At 41.6% G+C, this 24,336-nt stretch overlaps 1 protein-coding gene across 15 annotated transcripts in view; it reads left to right on the forward strand.

Annotated features, from left to right (window-relative positions):
• CPEB3 (cytoplasmic polyadenylation element binding protein 3) overlaps positions 1–21,169 on the forward strand; it is a 199,551-nt gene extending 178,382 nt beyond the window's left edge. For 10 of the 15 annotated variants that reach the window (XR_012020878.1, XM_072806117.1, XM_072806120.1 and 7 more), the window contains one exon: positions 15,477–21,169. Coding sequence is in view for 11 of the 15 variants with exons in the window: in XM_072806117.1 (XP_072662218.1) it covers positions 15,477–15,704 (228 nt within the window). In the remaining 4 variants the exon portion in view is untranslated. The remainder of the gene's footprint in view (positions 1–15,476) is intronic. The other 5 variants (XR_012020877.1, XR_012020875.1, XR_012020876.1 and 2 more) reach the window with 5 other exon arrangements.
• Positions 21,170–24,336: the final 3,167 nt, after the last annotated feature.

Raw genomic sequence — 24,336 nt, forward strand, 5'->3', positions numbered from 1 at the left:
TCTTTCATGTTATCTACTGTATACTTAATACTTGACACATAGTGGACACACATTAATTATTTGTTTTTAGATGAATAACTAAGTGAGTTGTTGAATGAATATCGACTGAAAGGTAGCTCTGATGGGAAGCCCTTAGGTAGCAACCTTTGGCATATCCAGCTGCCGACCAAAAGGCACTTTGCACAGCTTTCTTCTTCTACTTCATTAAGAACACTCACTTGTGCAGGATGCCTAGGTGGCTCAGTCAGTTAAGCTTCTGAGTCTTGATTTTGGCTCAGGTCATGACCTCAGGGTCCTGGGATACATAGGGTCCACATCAGGTTCCACACTCAGTGGGGGTCTGCTTGAGATTCTCTCTGTCTCGCTCTACCCCACCCCTGCTTCCTCATTTGTGCATGTGCATGAGTGTGCATGTGCACTGTATCTCAAATAAATAAGTAAAGCCTTAAACATTTAGAATATCAAAAAGTGTTCTTTGACATTAAAGCTGGACTTAACCTTAGGTATGACGTGGTCTAACCTCCTTTATTTTGCAACAAAGGAGAGGTTTGGAGACTCAAGATACCTGTCAATTAAGGGCAGAGCTGCCTTTGCTTGTGGAACTCCCTCCCAGAACCTTGGGCTCACCTACAGTCTAATGTTTCTTCACACTCACTTTTCCATGAAGTCCTTTTTCCACAAACCTTAGATTCAGAACTTCTGAGTTAGATTACATGTCCCTTTGTGGGTTTTGTATATGTTCCAGTAGTTCATTTAACTTCCCAGGTGAACATATTCTACACAAGGCAAAGTATATCTGTGGTTTGTTAGCAAGAGTTTCTAATATGTCTGTAGGTCATTTTTAACATTAGCAAAATGAGCTGGAAATTTTTCTGTGCCTTTTTGCAGTTGTTTTGCTTTTGATTTTCACTTTTACGTTGTCTTCATATGAAATCTTTTACAAGTCCGTGTGAACCAGTGCAACTCCACTGGGTTATATAGCATTTGGTGGAAATGTATGGGATTTTAAGTGCCATTATGACTGTTGTTATGAAAAATTATTATAAATGACACAAAGGGTGGGGAAGATAAAAAAAATGTTTTAAATGACACAAATCAATTTATGCTTCAGTTTTTTCAAGGAAATATTGTTAGCATCTTGAAATAAATCCTTTAAAGGTTATATTATACATATGTGATGGCTAATATTCACCAGTTATCAGCCAATTGGTAATTTGTCCCCATGTTGACAATATTAAGATTGTGTGATGCACAACACAGCAATTCTCAGTGTCTCTTCTGCCTTGGCACAGACAAGGCATGTGATGCACTCCTGAGTAACAGGTTCCCTAGAACACTAATAGGGTGGACCATTTCTGCGGTATGACCATCAGTATCTTAGTGGAGGTAACACCCCATGCCCACTTCTGTCCTTACCAACCAGAGAACCATGACGACAGTGAAAGAAGTGTTCTCTTCTGGCTTGGAAATTGTGAGATCGGAGTCAACACTCCTAGCTCTTCTCCTGGTATTGGTGTGACCTTGGACAACTTACCACCTTTTAGAGACCTAATTTTATTGATTTTTTTTCCAATAGTAGTAAGAACACCAATCTGTTTTGCAGTTTGTTGGACTGACAATGACAGATTGAAGAAGCATCTTGGAAAAATTTTTTCCTGTGCAGAATATTGATTGGTATTATTGCTGAGCCTGTCTTATTTAAATTGTGCAGTTGCCTAATCATGCATACAAGGCTAATTGTTGACTCCCTCTTTTTTTCATTTAAAGCACCTACTTGGGATCCCTGGGTGGCTCAGCGGTTTCGCGCCTGCCTTTGGCCCAGGGCGCGATCCTGGAGTCCCGGGATCAAGTCCCACGTCAGGCTCCTGGCATGGAGCCTATTTCTCCCTCTGCCTGTGTCTCTGCCTCTCTCTCTCTCTCTCTCTCTCTATCATAAATAAATAAAAATAAATCTTTAAAAAATAAAAAAATAAAGCACCTACTTAGTTCCACTAAGGATCTTTAGTATAGAGACAATGAAATAGTTGGAAGTTGATGCTAAAAAAAAAAAAAAAAAAAAAAAAATTAGCTGCCAGTCTGCCAATGTGCTGGTTGGATATTTGTCGAGACACACACAGAGACTCTTAAGTCCCTTTTATAGATGTAAACACCTAAATACATTTTCCATGTAAAAGATTGAAGGAAGAAGGAAAGTCCTGTCCAGAAAAAAAAGTATTTTTACCAGTATCATTTCTCTGATGATGAAAAGATTTTGAACCTTGAGTAGAAGGTTAGAATTAAATTTTGCTTATAATCCATGAGCAGTGTTACTGTGAAAAACTGGAACAGTTTAAATTATTTAAGTACAATAAGGGCAAAAGAGGGCACCTGTACTCATTCTGTCTGTTTTAATGGTATTTTTGGAAGTGATGCCAAAGGAACACTTAGGATGTGAAAGCTCTGCTAAATCCAGTTTCTTTATAACTCAAGGCTAGGCTACTCACACGTATGAAAGATTTTTGTACTGTGAAAAATGAGATCATTAGAAAATAGGTAATCTTTTTATATGTCCATTTTCTACCCTTTTGTCTACTCTGTATGGTCCTGAGAAAATTCATAAGGATAGAATCAGTTGAATCTCCTTTAGTCTAACAAAAGCATATTTGATTAATATGAACAACTTCTCTATAAAAATCTGAGGGGACCCCCTCACATACAGCTATTGTTTACCACAACTTGGTCATTTTGTCTCTTGGAATTTTTTTTTAAGATAGATTTATTTATTTATTTATTTATTTATTTATTTATTTATTTATTTATTTATGAGAGAGCACGTGAGCAGGGGAGAGGGGCAGAGGGAGAGGAGAGAAAATCTGAAGCAAACTCCCAACGTGGGGCTCAAACCTATGACCCTGAGATCATGACCTAAGCAAGATCATGAGTTGGCCATTTAACCGACTGAGCCACCTAGACTCCCTTTCCTAGAAATTTGTAAATTAGATATTTAGAACTTGAAATTCATCATGCAGCAGACATTGGTTAAAGCTAATGGGCTGCCAACTCAGTCCACAGAGACCTTTTACTACTATAAAGGGTAAAACCAGCCAATCTGGACTTTAGTTGTCACTAAACCGCTTACTGTATAAATTTGAAGGAAGGATAGTGTATGGGTGTGTGTATGTTGATGAAAGCGATTTTTTTAAAAAAAATTCTATTGATTGATTTCAAAAAAGGTTTTATTTACTTATTTATGAGAGAGAGAGAATGTGCGCGAGAGAACATGAGCAGGGGGAAGAGGGAGAAGCAGATTCCCTGTTGGTCAGGGAGCCTGATATGGGGCTCAATCTCAGGACTCTGAGATCATGATCTGAGCCAAAGGCAGACATTTAATCGACTGAGCCACTCAGGCACCCCTATTGAAAGCAATTTTAAAAGCTTAAAGCACTCAGTATATAGTGGTACTGAGAATATATTAATTTACACAAAACCATGACTAATATTTGAACTCTTCTAGAAGATACTCATAAGACAATTAATTAGAATTTCACATGATTAAAGGAGTTATCTATGTCAGGCAAGACAGGGGTAACATTGGTTGGTTAGCTCAGTTTTTGAAAGAAGAGAAGGAGCTCTCAGTAGGTAGGTCTGGCCTGCCTTGAAATCTGCCCCTAAAATTAGTTCCCCTAAACCATGATTTCCTAAATTGTTCTGTGTAAAACATGAGGCTCTTTCAATTTTAATGACTATTTTATTTAAAAAAAAAAAAACAAAACTCTTTTACTGAGTCAAATGAGTTTGGAAATGCTTTCTTGAAGAAAATTAAATAAGCAGGTATGTTCTAGAACTTCTTAGAATCTTTTATATATCAGTCTCCATTGTGAAGACCCAAGGAAGAATGCAGTTTTTCATAAATTTTTTGATCATATAACTCTTCTGAAATTTACCATCTCTTGGGAATAATGTTGTAAGCGATCCACTTGAGAAAATACTGTGTTTTCAATTTCTTCATGCTCAAATTCAGAAGTTTAATATGTATGTAGTGTTGGTTTTAGGTTCTATTGTTTCCGATTTTTATTAAAATTCTAGTTAGAATGAATGCATGAATGAATGAATGAACGAATGAATGAATTAAGTAAGTAAGCAAGCAAGCAAGCAAGTAGAGCACCTGGGTGGCTTAGTCAGTTAAGCATTCTCCTTTGGCTCTTATCATAATCCCTGGGTCATGGGAGCTCCCATACCAAGGAGCCTGCTTCTCCTTCTGCTTGGGCTCTCTCATTCTCTTGTCAAATAAATAAATAAAATATTTGGGGCACCTGGGTGGCTCAGTTGTTGAGCATTTGCCTTTAGCTCAGATTGTGATCCTGAGGTCCTGGGATCAAATCCCTGCATCAGGCTCCCCACAGGGATACTACGTCTCCCTCTGCCTAGGTCTGTGTCTCTCATGAATGAATAAATAAATTAAATTAAATTAATAAAATATTTTAATAAATAAATTCTAGTTAGTTAACATGTAGTATAATATTGGTATTTCAGGAGTAGAATTTAGTGATTCATCACTTACATACAACACCCAGTGCTCATCACAACCAGTGCCCTCGTTAATACCCATCACCCATTTAGCCCATTTCTCCCACCTCTTCCCCTCCATCAACCCTCAGTTTGTTCCCTATTGTTTACAGTCTCTATGCCTTGTTTCTCTCCTTTTTTTCTTTTCCCCCTTCCTTATGTTCATCTGTTTTTTCTTATTTCCACATATGAGTGAAGTCATACAGTATTTGTCTTTTTCTGGCTGACTTGTTTCACATAGTGTAATACCCTCTAGTTCCATCCATGTCATTGCAAATGGCAAGATTTCCTTCTTTTTATGGCTGAGTAATATTCCTGTGTGTGTGTGTGTGTGTGTGTGTGTGTGTGTGTGTGTGTATACACACCATTCTTTCTACATTTATCAATCAGTGAACATTTGGGCTCTTTCCATAGTTTGGCTATTGTTGATAATGCTGCTATAAACATCAGGGTGCATATACCCCTTTGAATCTGTTTTTTATTTCCTCTGGGTAAATACCTAGTAGCACAATTACTGGGTCATAGGGTAGTTCTATTTTTAATAAGTAGTGATTGTTTTTCCTTTTCTTAACCTGTTTTTCCCAAATGTGTCCTACCCACCATGTATTTTCTTTTTTTTCTTATTGTGGTGAAAAAGCACATAAGATCTACCCTCTTAACACTTTTTAAGTGTACAATACAGTATTGTTAACTATAAGCACTATGTTGTACAGCACATCTCTATAAGTTTTTCACCTTGCTTAACTGAAAGCTGATACCCTTTGAACAGCTGATACTTTCCCATCCCCAGTCCCTGGCAACCACCATTCTACTTCCTACTTTCTATGAGTTTGACTACTTTAGATCTGTCATATAAATTGACAGGTCCAGTATTTTCCCTGTAAGCATCTTGCCATAGATATTTATGCCACAAGCATTTTCACCACATAACTAATTGGCCTTAAGGCAATTTTGCCCTAAAATAAAATTAAAAAAAAAAACTGGTCTACAATTTGGTTTGACAGTTTGGTTGTCATCAGCTGGTTGACAGTTTGATTTCATTTCTCCATTGATGCAGTACTCCCATTTTTATATTATATAAATCTTAGCCCTCCTAATGGTCTACACAGTTGCACAAAGTTTTGAACTCACATTTCCCATAGAACTTTGGAACATCTGTCATTGGACATGTGACAACATGTCCAGAACAAACAATGGTGTAGAAGGTTTTCACAAAGCAATACAAAGCTCACTCACAAATATGCATCCTAATAACCTCTCTTAATGAAGGAAAGAATTTCAGTGAATAAAAGAAAAAAGCATGATATCAAAGAGATGAATCAACAAGCAAAAAAAAATGTTTAATACTCTGAACGAAAGCCATTGAAGACAAGTGCCTAGGTATAATCCACAAAATAAAATCAGTTATTTGTGCAATATTGCCATGTATTTACACCATACATTTTGAATGTATTCAGATATTTTGTATTTCAGAATATAGTCATTTTAATTTTATTACCATTTTCATGTTTCATTATGTCCTTTTTAATGAACGTTCCTTTTTTGTTTCTCATTATTTTTTTACAATAAAATTGCTTCACAGCCAATTAGTTATGCAACAAAAATGTTTTAGTGAAAATACTTAGGGCAAAGATACTTATGGCATTTTATGTGCGCTTTTAAAGAAACATAAATGGATTTATGCAGCATTCATCCTTCTGTGACTGACTTATTTTACTTAGCATAATGTCCTTAAGGTTCATCCATGTTGTTGAGTGTGTCAGGATTTCCATCCTTTTTAAGACTGAATAATATATCCCATTGTATATGTGTGTGTGTGTGTGTGTGTGTGTGTGTGAGCACGTTTTCTTTATCCATTAATTGTTCTATGGACATTTAGGTTGCTTCCACATCTTGGTTATTGTGAATAATGCTGCAGTTGATGTGGGCCTGATTTCAATTCTTTTGAATAAATACCCAGAAAGGGGTGCTGGATATATATTTTCTATCTACAGAGAGTTGGAGTAAGGCAGAAGAAGAACAACTGTATGTCCATGGTGGTAGTGGGACATTGAAGTTTGATGTTTGATGATTCCCCTTAGTATCTATAGTTCTTTTGACTACTTGAGATTATCTAATATCTCTCTCTAACATACCAGTCTCTATCTATGTGAGAAGGGAAATCCATAGTTTTGAAATGAGTATATGATTGACAAATAATGTTCCCTTGACCATTCTGTTTTAGCTGAATGCAGAGGACCAGAGAGACTGCCTTTCAGTTAGCTAATTTGAGGCTTTCTGATACTTTTATTTAGGGAACATTGTGATAGCCAAGTCATAGTGCATAATATTTGCTTTGAATTGCATACTTTAGAATAACCCATTTTTTATTTAATGAGATGTTATCCATTGCACCTTTCTTTGCAAGCACTTCAAATATTTCACATATTTAATCTTTTTTTCTCTCTTCCCAGAAACACGTTGGGCCTGAATTTTAGCTACAGACTGTCAGAGGCTTTATATTTTTAGCCTGCATGAAGATTAATATGACCCAGTAACCATATGAACAGAAATGCTGATGATCACTGTGTCCTCAGCCACAGCTGGAATATATATGATGACTCAATAGCAAAAGATGTGAAGGTTCTGATGGCCTGTTCCTAGACTAGTTCTGCCCCCAGCCTTGGTCTGGGGCTCTGACAGCCCAGCCTTTATTCCGCCGCTGCTACTGGTCCCTGCTGGATCTGGCTTGAAAACCTCCCAGCTGTAGCTATAGCTATGTTTGATTTGACCCTTTGAGAGGAAGCAGCACCCAGAAGTGAGTTCAAATGTCATCTGAAGTAATCCTTCCTGGGCTCATTTTGAAGCCCTGGGGATCTCAGAACCTTTGACTAGAAATAGTTTTTTAAATGGAGTTTGGGCAATTTAAAGAAAGCTATATCCCTCTTCTCTGAAGAGCCTGGAACCATTTTGTCTTGTCTCTCCTTCCTAGTCTTGACCCTTGATTTCTCCTGTCCTGTTCTCTCTTTTTATGTCTTTTCTCTTGGAATTGGAATAATTTTTAATATGAAAACTCATTAGAATGATTTAATGTTCTTTCCTGCTCATATTTGAGGATAGGCTGTTTGTGAGAATACTAATGGAAAAATGAGCACCTCCATTTTTCTAAGTACTTATCTCAGTAGGACATTCAAGTTCTTTAACCCCAGAAGTCCAAGACTATTAGTCAATTAGCAGTTTGTGGGTGGGTGCTCATTCTCACTTGGAAGAGCTGGTGTAAACCTCTCATAGGGTAGGAGAAACTGAGGCCTGCAAGACTGTGATATAGCCAGTGAATGGAAGGAGCCAGGGCACTCCACACTTCTGTGTTCTGAGAGGGTGGTGAAGCCATAGCAGTTAGGCATGTCACAGATTTTTAATGATTTGCTTACCCTTTGTTCTCCACATGATACACTGTTCTGCTAAGAACCTGGTTTGAGGCTAGTTTATATCCTCAACCCCAGCCCCATTCTCAATCAGTGTGAAAGAAAACCAGACTAGGGAGTGGATCTATGGATTGCGTGGGATACTGTCAGCTGGCCCGTTGTTTCATGAACAAGTTACCTTAAGGCCAAACAGAGCACTCATCTATCTCTCTGCACTCTATAAACATGTGGCAAAGGTGTCAACATAAGCACATTCTGAGCTGTGGGAAGGACACAAGGACAATTTTAAAATCTTTCTTCCCCTTACACTTAAGAATATGAAAGACAGTAGGTCCTATCCTACTATCTTTTTACCTGAAATCAGGTAAAAAGAAAATTCAAACCCTTTCCCGTATGTTTTTTTTAATCTACCCCAGATGGCTTCTAAAATTAATAACTGTGAATTTGCTATATCTGGAAGGTTGTGGATAACTTTGTTGCTAAAGAAAAGCCATTTTCACATCACTGCTTTAATTTCCTAGGCATCTGTCATCTGCTTTCTAAACAGCAGGATTCCAGCTCATGGTCTGTTGAAAAACTGAAAATTTATGTCTGAACAGTCTTAGTATTGCCTGCTGGTAGAGGACTTATGTTAGCAACTGTAAAGACACCAGTTTGGTGGGAATGTTAATGAGGTTACTGTGGTTTTTAGGCATAGATAGATGTACTCTGTGACACATGCCAAGGAGATTAGGAGCACATCATGTTTATAAGCTTTAATACACCAAATAAAATGGTTTTTCCAAGAAGCATGTTGTTCAAGATGATAAGAAATGGCCTACCTGACTTCTGAGCAAGCCTCTTCATTTATCCCTATCAAAATATACCTGTTGGCCTCTTTCTCTGATGTGTCCACTCTGACTCCATTATCTAAAATCTTTACTTCTGGGGGATCCCTGGGTGGCTCAGCGGTTTGCCGCCTGCCTTCGGCCGGGGCATGGTCCTGGAGTCCTGGGATCGAGTCCCATGTCGGGCTTCCTGCATGGAGCCTGCTTCTCCCTCTGCCTGTGTCTCTGCCTCTCTCTGTGTGTCTGTGTGTGTGTCTCTCATGGATAAATAAAGAAAATATTTTTTAAAAAATAAAAAATAAAATAAAATCTTTGCTTCTACTCACCCTCTAGCCCCTTGTTAAGCATGCCTTACCTGCCTGGGGGTGGCTGGCTAGGTATCTGACAGACTTAATTTGGTGGTTCCTGTGGCCATGTGGGAGACTACAACAGGGACCATTCTTTAGCTGTCCTTAAGAGGACATTTAGCACAGCGTTCAAACTGAGCTTTTATCTTGGCTAATGCCCCCCTTCTCATTTCTACAACCTTTCAGGCTCAAGAAGAGGGAATTCTGGACCTATAAATTGTTTATGTTCTCCCTAGGTATCTCCTCTCTGCCACCAAGAGCTATTTAGTCATTGCTTTATTTACATTGGAAGGTCATTTTGTTGACTGATATCAAAAAAACTCCAGACAAATATTTTCTCTAGCTTGTTAGATACAAAACAGTGTCAGCACTGAGAACGGTTTGTTCAGGTATGGCTTTCTCTTTGTCATTCTAAATATATTATTCCCTTTATCCAGTTTACAGCTGCTTATCCATATCAGTCCTTCTTATCCTTAATGGTTTTCACAGTTCATCAATAAGTTCCACATAATTGTCAGCATCCTTGGGCGTGGTCATCTTCTTTAGGTGTGTGGTATGAATCCAGATTCTCTGTGTAGGAAGTTTTCATCTCCTGTACTTACAAATCCCTTTAAAGCATAAGGTCTATTTGATGATAAGACTGGCTTTGCATAGGATTGTAGTATTTGGATTTTAATAATGGAAGTGTAGATCAGTAATATAATCCCAATAGCTTGGTATCTCCGTGTGTTAGAGTTTATTGATACTCCAGGTGATTTAGTTGACTAACAGAAAAATCCATTTTTATTTTAATAGCTACATGTCTGTGTATTGAGAAAAACAATCTGGATAGTCAAGTAAAACATCATGTAGGTAGCATTAAGGTAAGGCGAAAATTACAAATGGTTTGGGAGTGCCTTTAAGAAACTCAGGGGCACCTGGGTGGCTCAGTCAGGCAGCCAACTCTTGATTTTGGCTCAGGTCATGATCTCAAGGTTGAGCCCCATGTCCTGCTCTATGCTCGGAAGGGAGTCTGCTTAAGGATTTCTCTCCCTCTACCCCTCCCCTCTCTCTCTAGCTCTCTCAAATAAAACTTTAAAAATATAAATGAAATAAAATAGTTAATTTTTTAATGAATTTAAGCTCAATTTTAAAAAATTAAGAGCACCTGAGTGGTTCAGTGGTTCAGTCAGTTAAGCATCTGCGATCTGCCTTCACCTCAGGTCACAATCTCAGGATCCAGCTGCCTCAGGCTTCCTGCTCTGTGGGGAGTCTGCTTCTCACATGTTCTCTGCTCCTCCCCCTGCTTATGCTCTCTCTCTTTCTCAAATAAATAAAATCTTTTAAAAAATTAAGCTCTTAAAAAAAACAGAGGAAAGATAAACCCATACAACCACAATACCATTTTTACACCTGAACAAAAGTAACCTTTTTAAAAAATATATATTACCAGAGTATCTCCTTTGTGCTAGACTTGAATCTACATGCTTTTTTTTTATTTGTATAAATAAAAATTCTCCTTACATGCTCTTTTTAAGTTTGTATTTGTATTTATAATTAAATGACTATTGTCTTTCTCCTCCAGCAGCTTTCTTTTGCTGAATGTGAATTATTTGTTCAGACCAGTTCTCTCTCTGACCTGGAGTACCCTGAGTATAGTGGTAGTAGCAAAGTGGTCTTCAGCTCCTGGACTTGAGGTGGAAAAGCAGGCTGCTACCTGTTCCCTGAATGCCCTGCCTCTACCAATAATCCTCTAGTTTCAGGGCAGAGGGGGTTCATTCCACCATTTTGATTCCTTGTTGACTTTCAGATGCAAGGAGATCAGGCCAAGTTAGGTATACTCTCATAAGCCAATAGCCTCATTCCCACAAAAGTCCACAACCCCTGAAGACCCTTTTCTTTGGACCAGCCACTGTCCTGTCTTGCTCCAGGACTCTGTCATCAAGTTACTTGAAGCTCAGGAGAGATGTTGACCAAGGAAAGGCTATAGATAAGAAATGCCAGAGGAGCAATAAGGAGTATTAAGCTCAAAGGAGAAAGGAATAGATCCCTGTAGGACTGAAATAGTTAAGGAAGGCTGGGCCTGTAATTGATTTTTGACAAGGTTGCCATTCATTGGGTAAGGAACAGTCTCTTCAACAAATGGTGCTGAAGTATCTGGATATCCACATGCAAAAGAATGAAGTTAGACCTGTGCCTCACACTATATACAACATTAACTAAAAATCAACATAAATGCAGGAGCTAAAACCATAAAACTCTTAGAAGGAAATGGGTAAATCTTTATGACCTTGGACTTGGCAGTAGAGTCTTAGATATGACATCAAAAGGAAGAGCAACAAAAGAAAAAAATAGATAAATTGGACTTCATCAAAATTAAAAACTTCTGTGCATCAAAAGACCTTGTCAGCAAAGTAAAACAATTTAGAAAATATTTGCAAATCATATGTCTAATGGAAATCTAATATCTAGCATATATAAAGAACTTACAACTCAAGAACAAAAAGACAATACAATTTAAAAATGGGCAGGGGATTGTCCAGTTCTAGAATGACAATAGCTGTTTATAATACATACAGATATGAAAAGAGCAACTAAGGAGATTCAAGTCTAGCACAGAGAGACGTTTTGGTAATTTTTTTAAAGGTTACTTTTGTTTAGGTATAAAAAATGATAATAGAATATAGTTAGTTATATTGGTTTTCCCCCTCCAGTTTTTTTAAGAGCTTAAATCAATTTTTTTAATTGAGATCAAATCATGAAAAATTAACCATTTTAAAGTGAACAATCCAGAGCACTTAATATATTCATATTGAATAGACCTTTTCCAAAGAAGATATACATGTGGCCAGCAAGCACATGAAAAGATGTTCAGTGTCATTAGTCAGTAGAGAAATGCAAATCAAGCCACAGTGAAATACATCTTCACACCTACTAGGATGGTAGATCACAAAAATGGAAAACAACAAGTGTTGATGAGAATGTAAAGAAATTAGAACCCTGGGACACTGCTGGTGGGAGTGTAAAATGGTACAGCCTCTATAGAAAATAATTGGGCAGTTCCTCAAAAAGTTAAACATAGAATTGCCATATGCCCAGCAGTTCTACTTCTAGGTATATACTCAAAATAATTGAAAACCAGTGTTCAAACAAATATATGTACGTACATGTTCATAGCAGCGCCATTTACAGTAGCCAAGAGGTGGAAACCTCCCATCAGTGAGTGAATGGATAGACAAAATGTGTGTGTGTGTGTGTGTGTGTGTGTGTCACACACATACACATGTATAATGAAATATTCAGTCAAAAAGAATAAAATACTGCTGCATGCTACATCATGGATTGAACCTCCACTTATGGTGATAATAAGTGAAAGATATCAGACACAAAAGATCACATACTGTGTGATGCTATTCATATATAATATCTAGAATAGGTAAATCCATAGGGAAAGAAGGCAGGCAGGCCGTCGACAGGGGTTGGGGAGGCAAGAGGGGGATAACTGTTCTGTAGGTAATGGATCCCCTTTGGGGGATGAAACTGTTTTGGGACTAGAGGGGGTGGTTGTGCATGGTACTGAATGATCACTTTAAAATTGTTAATTTTATGTTAAAAAGAAAAGACCTGGGCAGCCCACTTTAAAATTGTTAATTTTATGTTAAAAAGAAAAGACCGCGCTGCCCAGCGGTTTAGCGCCACCTTCGGCCCAAGGTGTGATCCTGGAGACCTTGGGATCAAGTCCCACGTCAGGTTCCCTGCATGGGGCCTGCTTCTCTCTCTGCCTGTGTCTCTGCCCCTCTCTCTCTCTCTCTCTCTCTCTCTCTCTCTGTGACTCTCACGAATAGGTAAATTTAAATAAATAAATAAATAAATAAATAAATAAATAAATAAATAAATAAATAAATCTTTAAAAAAAAGAAAAGACCTGACCTCTCAATAGGTACATAAAATTGAGTGGATTGAGCATTTAAGGTGGAAAAAAGGTACAAGTAAAGGTAGAGCCCAGGTGGAGTTTGAGTTGGGGCCCAGCTAAGGAGCCTGGGGCAGATGGTGCAGCCTCTGGCTTATGTCTGAGTCCTGGGAAGCAGAGCACCCTGTCAGACTTAGACAGCTTGGCCCACTCCTGTCAGCACTGAAGAATTGGAATAGCTTGTGACCAGGGAAGGAACACTGCGAGCAGATTAAATGAAAGGTCAGCATGTCATTGGGGGAGCCAGGGAAGGCCTGGAGCTTGGTGGCTGGTGCAGAGGCTGTCAGTAGTGAACGTACCTGGGACAGGCTGGGATGGCCGGGACTAGAAGGGATGCAGGAGGAATCCAAACCAAGCCAGGCCTGTTCTGCAGCTTTATGATGTTGACCTCATTTAATCCCCCTAGGAACCCCATCAGGTGTGAATTCTCCTTTTCCCCCAGTGCACAGATGAGGACATAGGCTCAGAGTGGCCTTGCCTAAGAGAAATTTGCCTCAGGTTGCCTAGCTACTGACGTGGCCCAGAGGCACTACAGTTTTGTTTTGTTTTTTTTTTAAGATTTTATTTATTTATTCATGAGAGATACAGAGAGAGAGAGAGAGAGAGAGAGGTAGGGACACAGGCAGAGGGAGAAGCAGGCAGGAAGCCCGACATCGGACTCGATCCCTGGTCTCCAGGATCAGGCCCTGGGCTGAAGGCAGCACTTAACCACTGAGCCACCCGGGCTGCCCCCAATACAGTTTTAATTATGATGCAGAGATCAACGCAAAAGATGTTTTTGAAGCCCATTCACTAACTTGTCAGGTTGAAGAGGGGGAGGAGATTGGAGGTAGGGAACTCCAGCCAGAGGACAATTCCCCCTGGGTAACCAAGAGCTGCTACAGGTCTTCTCAGGCGGGTCTTCCAAGTTGGAGTACCTGGCTGGCCATTGGTCCTGTGGACTGGAGCTCATGGCCAGAGACAGAACTCCAGAGGAGGCCAGCAGAGGGGCCTTCCCATGGAGGAGAGGAGCCAGGAAAGTTGAGTGTCTGATCCTAGGTAGGCCATCTTTCCTGCTCACCCCGTTCTGTCCACCCTGCTGCCCCTTACCTGTACCCTGCCTCGTGCCCTGCTAGAACCTCCTGGCTGCACCCAGAAGCAGGTGGAATTGCCAGGCAGTTACCCCCTGTCCCAAAGCCCAGTGTCTTTGTCACGGTAGCCACGGTGTCACTCTTCCCCAGAATTGTCCTGGAGGGCTGCATGGGAAGGGGCCCGATCACAGACTTGTCACCTTTGTGCTAATTTCTAACATTCAAGATGCAAACATGAATGATGTCCCTTTTCTGCGGTTCTAGGAAGAGGGCATAGGGAAAACTCTGGCAACTTTGTTCTTCCTTGCTTTTGGTTTCCACTATACCACATTGCTTTGTTTAAATTATGAATTGTCCCCTGAAGGGCTGTGATAGGAGGAGATTAAGGAATAAAGTCCAAAAAATATGAAAGTCTCAATTATTATAGTAGCTTAGCAGGTCACTAGTCCCCTCCACTTTTCCCTCTAGTCCCCTGGACATGGTGTGATAGACCTGGGATGACAGACTTTTGGAAGCCTTGTCACTAAAATACTAAGGCCTCGAGCCTCGCTGTGGTATCACATCCCAGCCTGTCTTGCCAGCCAGTGTGACTATGCCCCTCCGGGCTGGCTCACACCACACCATTCCCCAACTTCGCTCCTTGCCTGTGCCTGTTTGTGAGCTTTGTCCCAGCTGGTTCCTCTTCCTGACCCCCTTTCTCTCTCGCCCCCAATGGCCAATGCCGCCTGGCCTTCCAGATCCAGGTCCTTGTACATGCGCTACCTCTCTTGATCTGTAGCAGCACCCTTGGAGGCGGGCATCATTGTGCCCATTTTACAGATATGCAAATATGTGTGCACTACTATGTATAAAATATACCCATTTGACAGATTCACAGAGCGAAAAGCGAACAAATGCAGAGGGAGGTTAAGAATTTGCCTGTGATCACACAACCTGTAAATCAACCAATTCCAAAGTGAAGACTCAGGCAGCCCAGGTGGCTCAGCGGTTTAGTGCTGCCTTCGGCCCAGGGCCTGATCCTGGAGACTTGGAGTCGAATCCCACATCAGGCTCCCTGTGTGGAGCCTGCTTCTCCCTCTGCCTGTGTCTCTACCTCTCTGTCTCTCTCTTTCTCATGAATAGAATAAATAAAATCTTAAAAAAAAAAAAAAAAAAACACAAAGCGCAGACTCTCAGCTGCCATCCAGTACCACTGAATTCAAAGTACTGATTTGCACTTTGACTCACACCTTTGTCTGCCTGACACACCTTAAGCTATACTGTAAGTCCTCAAAGGAAGAAACGTGATGAAGCTTTGCTAAACATGTTTTCCTGTCTCTTCTCTTTGGGTACAGGTGGAAGTGAAGCCATATGTGCTGGATGATCAGATGTGTGATGAGTGCCAGGGCACGCGCTGTGGCGGGAAGTTTGCCCCGTTCTTCTGTGCCAACGTCACCTGTCTGCAGTATTACTGTGAATACTGCTGGGCGAGCATACACTCCCGTGCGGGGCGGGAGTTCCACAAACCGCTGGTGAAGGAGGGAGGCGACCGCCCTCGGCATGTCCCGTTCCGCTGGAGCTGAGCCCAGGGCAGACCCAGCCACAAGTACTGGAGTAGATAACAAGGAGGGAAAAAGAGAGGGCACTGCCTCAGGGCTTACAGTGTTCTGGAAATCTGTGCATTCGTTCTCGATTTTTAAAGAAGAAATGGGTCTTTTTATTATTACTATTATTTACAGTCATATTACTGAACTCAGTCCAGTATAATGCAGAATTGCAGAGTGTATAACGGTACTGATTTGCACTTTGATTCACACCTTTGTCTGCTTGGTACCTTAATTTCTTACACCTGATTTGTCACTCGTAGACTGCCATTCTCATCAGCGGCCATCAGGTTGACGTCTGTGATTTTTTTTTTGTTTGTTGTGTTGTTGTTGTTGTTGTTGTTGTTGTTGTTGTTGTTGTTCTGATTGTTTTTGAACTGGAGCATGCACTTATTTTCAGAAACTTAGAGAGTTGCCCCTAGGAGAAGACTTACCAAAGGTAATACTCATGAGTAGGTGGCAGATGTAGCAAAAACTTCACAACAGTTCAGCAATCATTAGTTGGGGTCATTTAGAGTAAGGGTAACCCTTAATGAAAATAGGCCTTTAGTTTTCTATTTTGACATGTAAGGATACCTCATAAGCTGAATCTTTATTTTTCCTTCATGTTTGATTTTTGTTTTGCTGAGGATTTTGGTTAGATCTTTTAGTGTTACGTAAATTTATGCTGCAATAGCTTTTGCTGCTATTAAGATGGTATTATTAATACCATAATACTCTCTTCAGGCTAAGGTATCAATTTAAAGAAACCCAACAACACATGTTTGTGATTTAGGGGTAGAATCAGCTGCCGAAAGGAGATCAGAGTAGACAACAGAAAGCTTCAACGGAAGGTCACTATTTCTGACTGCATGTTTACTTAATCAGGTTGCTGCATGCAATAAATTTTATATCCAATGTCTAGTATAAAACCTTCCCACAATGCACAAATTAAGAATCTATATAAGCTATAAAATACTGATTTTTTAAGAGTTTTTTTCACTCAAAAGAATTGGTAATTGACTGGAGGAAGGCATGCCTCAATAAATGGAATGCTTCTGAAATTAGGAAGAGCCCATAACAGAATGACCTATATTACAACCAATATAAAACCTAGGTGTAGGATATTCTTAAAGCAAATTTGTGGATGGTAGATGAAGTACTTTGCGGTGCTCTGTTATATATTGTGCAATTTATTTTATATAGTAAAGTGATTATGTCTAACTGTGATCAAACTTAACTGTTTAAAGCCTCTGTGTCAGACATTAACGAACTTGACAGTTCATAACTGGTATACTATTAACTAACACATGAGCTCTTAGTTACAATCTCCTAGTGCTCGCACCATTTTACATTAGCTTCAGACCTTGTCCAGAAAACCAAAGAGCTCATCTTAGCTTACAAACACTAGGAATATATACAGTATATAGAGATAAGATGTCAGATTGACAGACTAGGCACATTTTAAGAAAGTTGCGTGGCAGTGATGCTAAAGAAATGTCTCTCCAAAACAAGATGGCCTGGGCAGGGTTGGTTGTCTGGGTGAGAAATTACTTAATTCCCTGGATTTATCCTGTAAAGCTTGAATAGAACTAAGACCTGCTATAATGACCGTGGACATTTTTTTAGCATTCACTCTTGGGCTGCAGATAGTAATATATAAACACAATGATTGTGAGACTATGTAAATCTTTCTTTTCTTTTTCTTTTTCTTTTCTTTTTTTTTTTTTATCTTCTTCCTATGTTTTGGAATTCTGGGGACAATCTGACTGGATATGACACTGCAGAATAGATTTAAGTCGCTGTGTTTTATGTGCTGTGATGTCCTTGTCCTGTGTCTTAAGTTAATACTGCTTGTTTTTTGTTTTGTTTTGTTTCTCCAGTGTTTAGTTGCAATTACCAGCTTTCAAACTATAGTTTGTTTTCAAAAAAGGAAAAAAACAAAATAGTTTTTTACTGGATTAAAAATGCATATTAGAATTCTCCCCTTTTGAGGTTACCTCTGGGCTTTTTGGTAATAATTGCTTTTTTCCAGCCCAGCTGTGGTTTTCTGTTTGTTTTTTTCTATGTTTGTGGTTTTTTTCATCTGTACAAGAAATTTTGTTATGCACTACTACTTTTTGTATTCTAGACAGTTTTCAAAAGTTGGCTGAAGATTTTTTTGTTTGTTTGTTTTTAAGGAAAAAGGCATGCTTTCTGACTGACATGATCTTTTGCAATACCTCAATTTTGAAATATAGGAAAGAAAATGATATTTTCTAAGTAAGTTTATTCAGAAAAATATATATTAATTTAATTCTGCAAGAAAAAATGATTTAACAGATGGGTAACTTTATTTTTTTCATGCTTATTTGTGTTTTTTGAAAATGAAGAAGTTAGAGCTTTATAACTATAATATTAAAGATCATATCTAACCTACAGAAATCTACCTAATTATGTGAAAGAAGCAAAACTTTTTGAAGAAGCACCCCTCTTTCATGTACTAAAACAACACTGAGATTTAAAAAAAAAAAAAAAAAAGCTGGAAGCTTTGTACAGCGGGAAGCTGATGTGGAGGTGAAAACCATTGTCATGAAGAATAGGTTACAAAGAATAAACTCCCTTTGGTGCTGAAAGTTGTGGATAGATGGTGGAGACTACTTTCCCTTCATTTGTATATTTATAATCAAGCGTTGATTGTGCTCGGCTGACCAGGATTGTGAAAGAGTTCTTCTGTTTGTATTTTTTTAAAGAGAACTTTTTTAGTTTATTAAATTATAACATGTTCCCTTTTGTTTTGTAAATAAATGTGCCCCCAAGTTGTTAATGTTATATTAAAAGAGAGGGTCCTTCAAAAAAATTATTTTTTAAAACACAAGAGGTGTTCTGACCTGCAACTTGACTGGGAAGCCCCTGGGTATCACAGGTCCTGTTGTGGCCTTTCCTTGATGTGACACTTGAACTAGTCGATTTTTTGAAGGCTATAACCTAACCTCGACTATTTGTTGTTATGTGCAATACTGTTTGTACTGTTTGTATAAAAAATAGAAAAAAAAAGAAAAGAAAAAAGGCATAAATCTTTATTGCAGATTTATTTTCATTGCAAACTTTAGACATTGTGATTCACTGAAATCATTTTTCTACTGTCAAATATGTACCTTTTCTTCATGCTGGTATTTTTTCAATAGTAATGTAGCCTTTGTACTGAGACAAATTTTCATTGTTATTTTTAGAAAGATTTTTTGCTAAGAAAAAAATTAAACATATTTACATATTTTTCATTTTATTTCGTATTTTCTTTAAGGAGTGCTTTCTCAATCATTACTAGAGTTGTTTCTGGGAGGGACTTTCATATCTGGTCAATGTCATAATATTATTTTGTATTTTTACTTGGAATAAATTAATTTTATGATGCTAATTCTTTAAAAGTTTATTTTTTTCATTTTCAGTTATTTTTGAAGCTAAAACCTTTGTAATATTGTTACTAAAGTGTCTAGTTTTTTGAAATGCAAAGCTTTATGTATTAACTTGCTGATGTGGTTTACAATAGTGTGACAACGATGAACATGGTTGGTTATGTAAAGCGATTGGAAAATGTAATGGATAATTGGGTAATAAAATGACAGAATGAGCAGAACATGTGAGATTTTGACAAGCCTTTTCCTTTATTACAGCGGTTTAGTGTAAGACTAGGGATGTCACAGTACGGTTGTCTAGGGCTGTCGCAGTGGATTTATACAACACCAGGTGCAGCGAGTCGGGGGCCCGGATGGCGGAGCCAGCCCCGCCGAGCACCGCCAGCCTGGACCCCGGCTGGGCCTCCAGAGCGCTTCCTCGCTCTCCCCGGGACTCTGCGTTCCGTCCTGTGCGCGCGCACGCGAGGGAGCGCGAGGGAGCCGCGGCCCGGGGGCGAGAAGCCGGCCTCGCTGCGGGCTCAGCCTCCGGTGCATGCACAGTGGCGACGGCTGGGGGCGCCCGAGAGCGGGGGAGGCTGCGGGGGCGCCGCCTCCGAGGGTGTCTGCGGCGGGGCCGGCTGGCTGAGCCGGCGCCCTCGGCCGTCACCACTGGACATGGACGGTGCCCGCCCCCGTCTTCCCCGACCCCAGCCTCCCCGTGACGGTGCCCCCGTGCGCCCCTCACTGTGGCGACCTCGGGCCGCCGGAGCACGAGCTGCCCGCCCTCCTGCTCCGCCAACACCCCGGGCCCCGGAGGCCGTGCCGGCAAGGCCCCGCGTCACTGTAATGGCACCGACGCTGGGTCCTCTACGACTGCGAGACTGGTGTTGCGTAAACAGAACATTCGATGACTTGCTCTAGATGATGGTGTTTCTAGAGTCCTTGATGGCCTCGTGCAGCTCCGTTGCCACGGAGCCGAGCTCATCAATAACTTGGAGACACGTGTGTCCAGAGTTGGCTCTTGGGTATGCTCTATGTATTCAGTTTTGTAAATAATATATAGATTAGATCAAGTCATGATGTAAAATTTTAACTCAAAGTGGGTACTACGGGTTGGAATTTTACATTTTAGCTACAAATAAACGATTAGGAACAGAAGAAAAGAAATTGGAAATTCTTGCTTAGTGGTATAAAGATTATGCTTAGATTTCTGCCTATTTCTTGTGTTTTATAGCTTGTTAGTGAGGCATGGGCTAATGCAGAGTGTACTGCATTTATGCAATTAGCGAGTAACTGCTAGTTTTCATTTTATCTACTATATTAGCAACAAAATGGCATTTAACTGGGTAAAGCTCCTACCTAAATATTTGAGTATTGTGACATCTCTACTTGCAAGGTTTGAGTGAAAGCTTAGTCACAGATTAGTGAAAAAAAAGTATCTTTTTGTTAAAACTGGCTTATTTGTATGGAATGTTGCTTTTTCACCAGTTTGTATGGTATGTCAGCTAACATTTTGGGTTGTTTTTTTTTTTTATAATAAGCAAATTTCTCTATCTCAGCTGCAATAGTGTTCCATTTTACCATAAAGTATTTTATAATTAATGCTGTTGACTTTATACCCCAAAATGGATCAAGAAGTGGATATGTGATTTGGGGATGTTTAAATTTGTATGGCGATGCTAATGGCAACAAGTAGAAAACTCGGGTGCTAATACAGGATAACTTCTGCTCTCTTTCTTTTCTGGATATAGTTCTGTTGGGGTATAAAGTATTAGGTATTTGTATTTTTGCTGTCAAAATAATGGACATAACTTTTAGAGTGTTCACAGCTAAGATCTCTGTATTTGTTTTTCAACTAACAACTAATTTTAAATGTATCTTTTATTACCTGTTCTCTTAGATTGTTTTTGCTAGTAACCCTTACTCAGCTTCCGCCTTTGGGGCTTGGACGAATATTGCTTGTATGGAACTGCAGTACTGTGACTACACATGGAGCTCAATGCAGCTATTGCTTACAACTGCTTAAACTTTGTAGTTTGGACTTCATTTTTTTCTGTAATAACAACTTATTAAATATAGTTGTATGAAGTACTGACACTTGTCATCCTTTGCATTTGCTAAGGAGTAGCTTGGAGTGTACAGATTGCATCTTGGGGACATTCGCACATTCAGATTTGCTTGGTTAGCCTTTTTGGGAGGGGGGACAAATTACAGCAGACTACAGCAAAATTCACCTTTTCTTTGACACACTTTTTTTGTTTTTTAAGCACATTTGCAAAAGGGAGGTATTTGTTGACACAATGCACGTGTAGTCAATGCAAGGTTTTTAAGGGGCGGTTGGGTTTTTATGCCGGTACTTGAGACCAATTTTCAAAACCCGAACCAAAAAAGTCAGCGACAACGTAAGTACGCCCCTTTCGTTTGACTTTTTACACTAGACTCTCTCTGGCCATTTCAGAAAATGGGTCTTTGCGGTCCCCTCTCGACTTCGGACGCGCTGGAAGCTCTCTCGTAGGGACGGTTTAATCCTTTTAGACGATGGATCGCAGGGGCTGCACGGCCGAATCCCCCGGAGAACCTTCGCGAAGCGCAGGTGGGGGGTCCCACCCCGAGACCGGCCTCACGGGCTCTGGCGCGGGCGTCTTAGGCTCCCGCGGCCGCGCAGCGCTGGGGCCCGAGGGGAGCCCGCCCGCCGCCCCCCGGGGGAGGCGGGGCTCGGCTCCGGGAAGGGACCGGGCCGCTGGCGGCGTCCGCGGGCCCCCTCGGTCCCGGTCCCCGCTCCGGCCGCGACCTGGGGGCGCCCAGACCGGGCCCCGCGGCCGCGCCTCCCCCTTGGAGGCCCCGGTTCGCCCCTCGCCCAGCGCGACAGGTAAGCGGACCCGGGGGTGGCCGCGCCCCTCGGCCGGAGGCGCGGCTCGGTTGCGGGGCTGGGCGTGCGCGGCCGGCAGGGTGCCCCGGGGCGGAGCTAGCGGCGGGCAGCACAGAGCGCTGCTCCGGGGCCCTTGCCGCCCCCCCCCCCCCCCCCCCCCCCCCCCGCCGGCAGGGCCGGACGCAGGTCAGGTCTCGGGTCCCTTTTCCGTTTGATTTCCTAAAGATACCTCCGCCCGCACTGAGCCACAGGTGGAACCCCGGAACCCCGCTATCAGGCCGCTGGGCCGGCTCGGACCCCCGTGTCCTGAGCCCTGGAGCGGAGGGGGCTGGGAAGCGAAGGCGCCTCGGTGAGCCGGGCACTGCTCCGGGGGCAGAAGCCCCGAGGCCCGGCCCGGCCAACGCGGGGGCTGGACGGCGGCCGGAAGCCACCTCCTTGCAGGATAGTAACGGTGCTGAGCAGTCGTGCAAGCCCGGCCCTGGCCGCCCACGCCCACCAGGCTGCGGGGCCCCTCACCCGCAAGCTCAGATGCACACTCGGCTTTAAAACCGGGCTTGGTGGCTTCTCGCCAGCCCCTTGGCACAGACATGGGTCCCCTGGGCACCCTCAAACTGGAATGGCTGTGGCCTCCTTCGGTTCCTGTTCCGGAAAGGGCCGGGGGCTGGGGGGGTCCAGTTGATGGGTCCTACTGCTATTCACAGGGCTGCTAAGGGGAGAACCCTTTCCTCTCCCCATTTAGGTCCGGTGATTTGGAGCCTTCTAATGAACTGACAAAAGGCAGGTGAATCCGAGCAGCTGCTTCTGCGTGTGAATGAGAATATTCAACACGTGGGATTGTTCACGTGCATGTGAATTAAGGGCGGGGCTTAGAACGTGACCTCCTGGGAGGAAGCGAGAGGGAGAACAGGGCTTCACAGGGTTTATTTAGGAAAGACAGTGGGTTTCCAGGAGAAAAAATGAGCAAGCTGGCCATGAATTTTGTTGATGCAGGTGCGGGTGCTCTCCCCAACCTCCCTCCAGCCAGAGGAGACCTCCCGAGAAAGGCCACAGCGCCCAGCCTGGCTCCAGGGAGCTTCTGCCCTTAGAGAAGGGAAACTGACAGCTGGTTTTGCCTCTACTCAACCTCCAATGCCTTCAGTTTGAAATCCTCTTCAGATCAACACTGGGGAGCCGAGGGGGTCCCCACAGATAAAGGCCTGGAATGAAGCGGTCACTAGAACAGATAAGTGAAAGTTACCCTTAGTCTGTCTCGTTGAATAGTGTGATGGACAAAATGATCTTCTGAGCGTGGGCATTGCTGGGGTTCTGACCAGGAGGACTGGGCTGCACCCGCTTACACACCCACTTCCGCCAGCATTTCCTTCAGGCCCCGCAAGGCGCAGCCCCACTCTTGTACATTTTCTTCTTTGTGATTACTGGTCAAATCTTTGGTTTAAGATGAACTGCCAGTTCACTTGTATGTGGATTCTAAAAAGCAGAGCAAAATAAAACCCAGGCTCACAGATGTGGAGGACAGATTGGTGGTTGCTCGACCACCAATCTCCCCAAGAGGAGATAGGGAGTGAGGCACAAATTGGGTAAAGGAGATTAAAAGTACAAACTGGCAGCTATAAAATAAGTCATGAGGAAGTGATATTGTATTGTCCTTGTAAGGTGACAGGTAGGTAAACCCACTGTGATGACCTTGTCAAATGTACACAAAAGTTGAATCACTGTTGCACACCCTAAACTAAAACAATATGTCAATTATACCTCAATAAAAATAAAAAAGATGGTTTGAGCTGAATTGTTAAGTATATTAGAAATATTCCAACTTGTCACCTTTAGTGCCGGCCTTACCCAATGAGATTCTACATGGAAGAGCTCTCTGGGTTTGGTCCCTAGGTGAGGAACTGTCTTGGGTGCTTGGCCTCCCTTTTCAAAGACCAGGCCCTTAAGCTCAATTTCATTACTCATCATTAAAACCGAAACACAATTGGGGCACCTGAGGGCGCAGTCAGTTACGCATCTGACTCTTGGTTTCAGCTCAGGTCATGAAATGGGGCCCCGCCTCAGGCTCTGTGCTCAGCATGGAGTCTGCTTGCGATTCTTTCTCCCTCTGCCCTTTCCCTCCACCTCTAGAATAATAAAATAAAAAACCCACAATTCCAACCCATACCCATGAGAATGAATAAAAATGAAAATACCAAATATTAGGGAGGCTCTAGATAAATCCCGGTAGAAATGTAAAGTGGTGCAGCCATTCTAGAAACCTGTTTTACAAGAGCAAGATGTGAATCTATCCTATGACTCAGGTTTTTCATTCATATGCCCAACAGAAATATGTAGCATGTTCCCAAAAGGCATGTACAAAAATGATCATGGCATAACTCACACAGCCCCAAACTGG

Source organism: Canis lupus, chromosome 29, assembly GCF_048164855.1.
Source record: "Canis lupus baileyi chromosome 29, mCanLup2.hap1, whole genome shotgun sequence".
Lineage (NCBI taxonomy): Eukaryota > Metazoa > Chordata > Mammalia > Carnivora > Canidae > Canis > Canis lupus.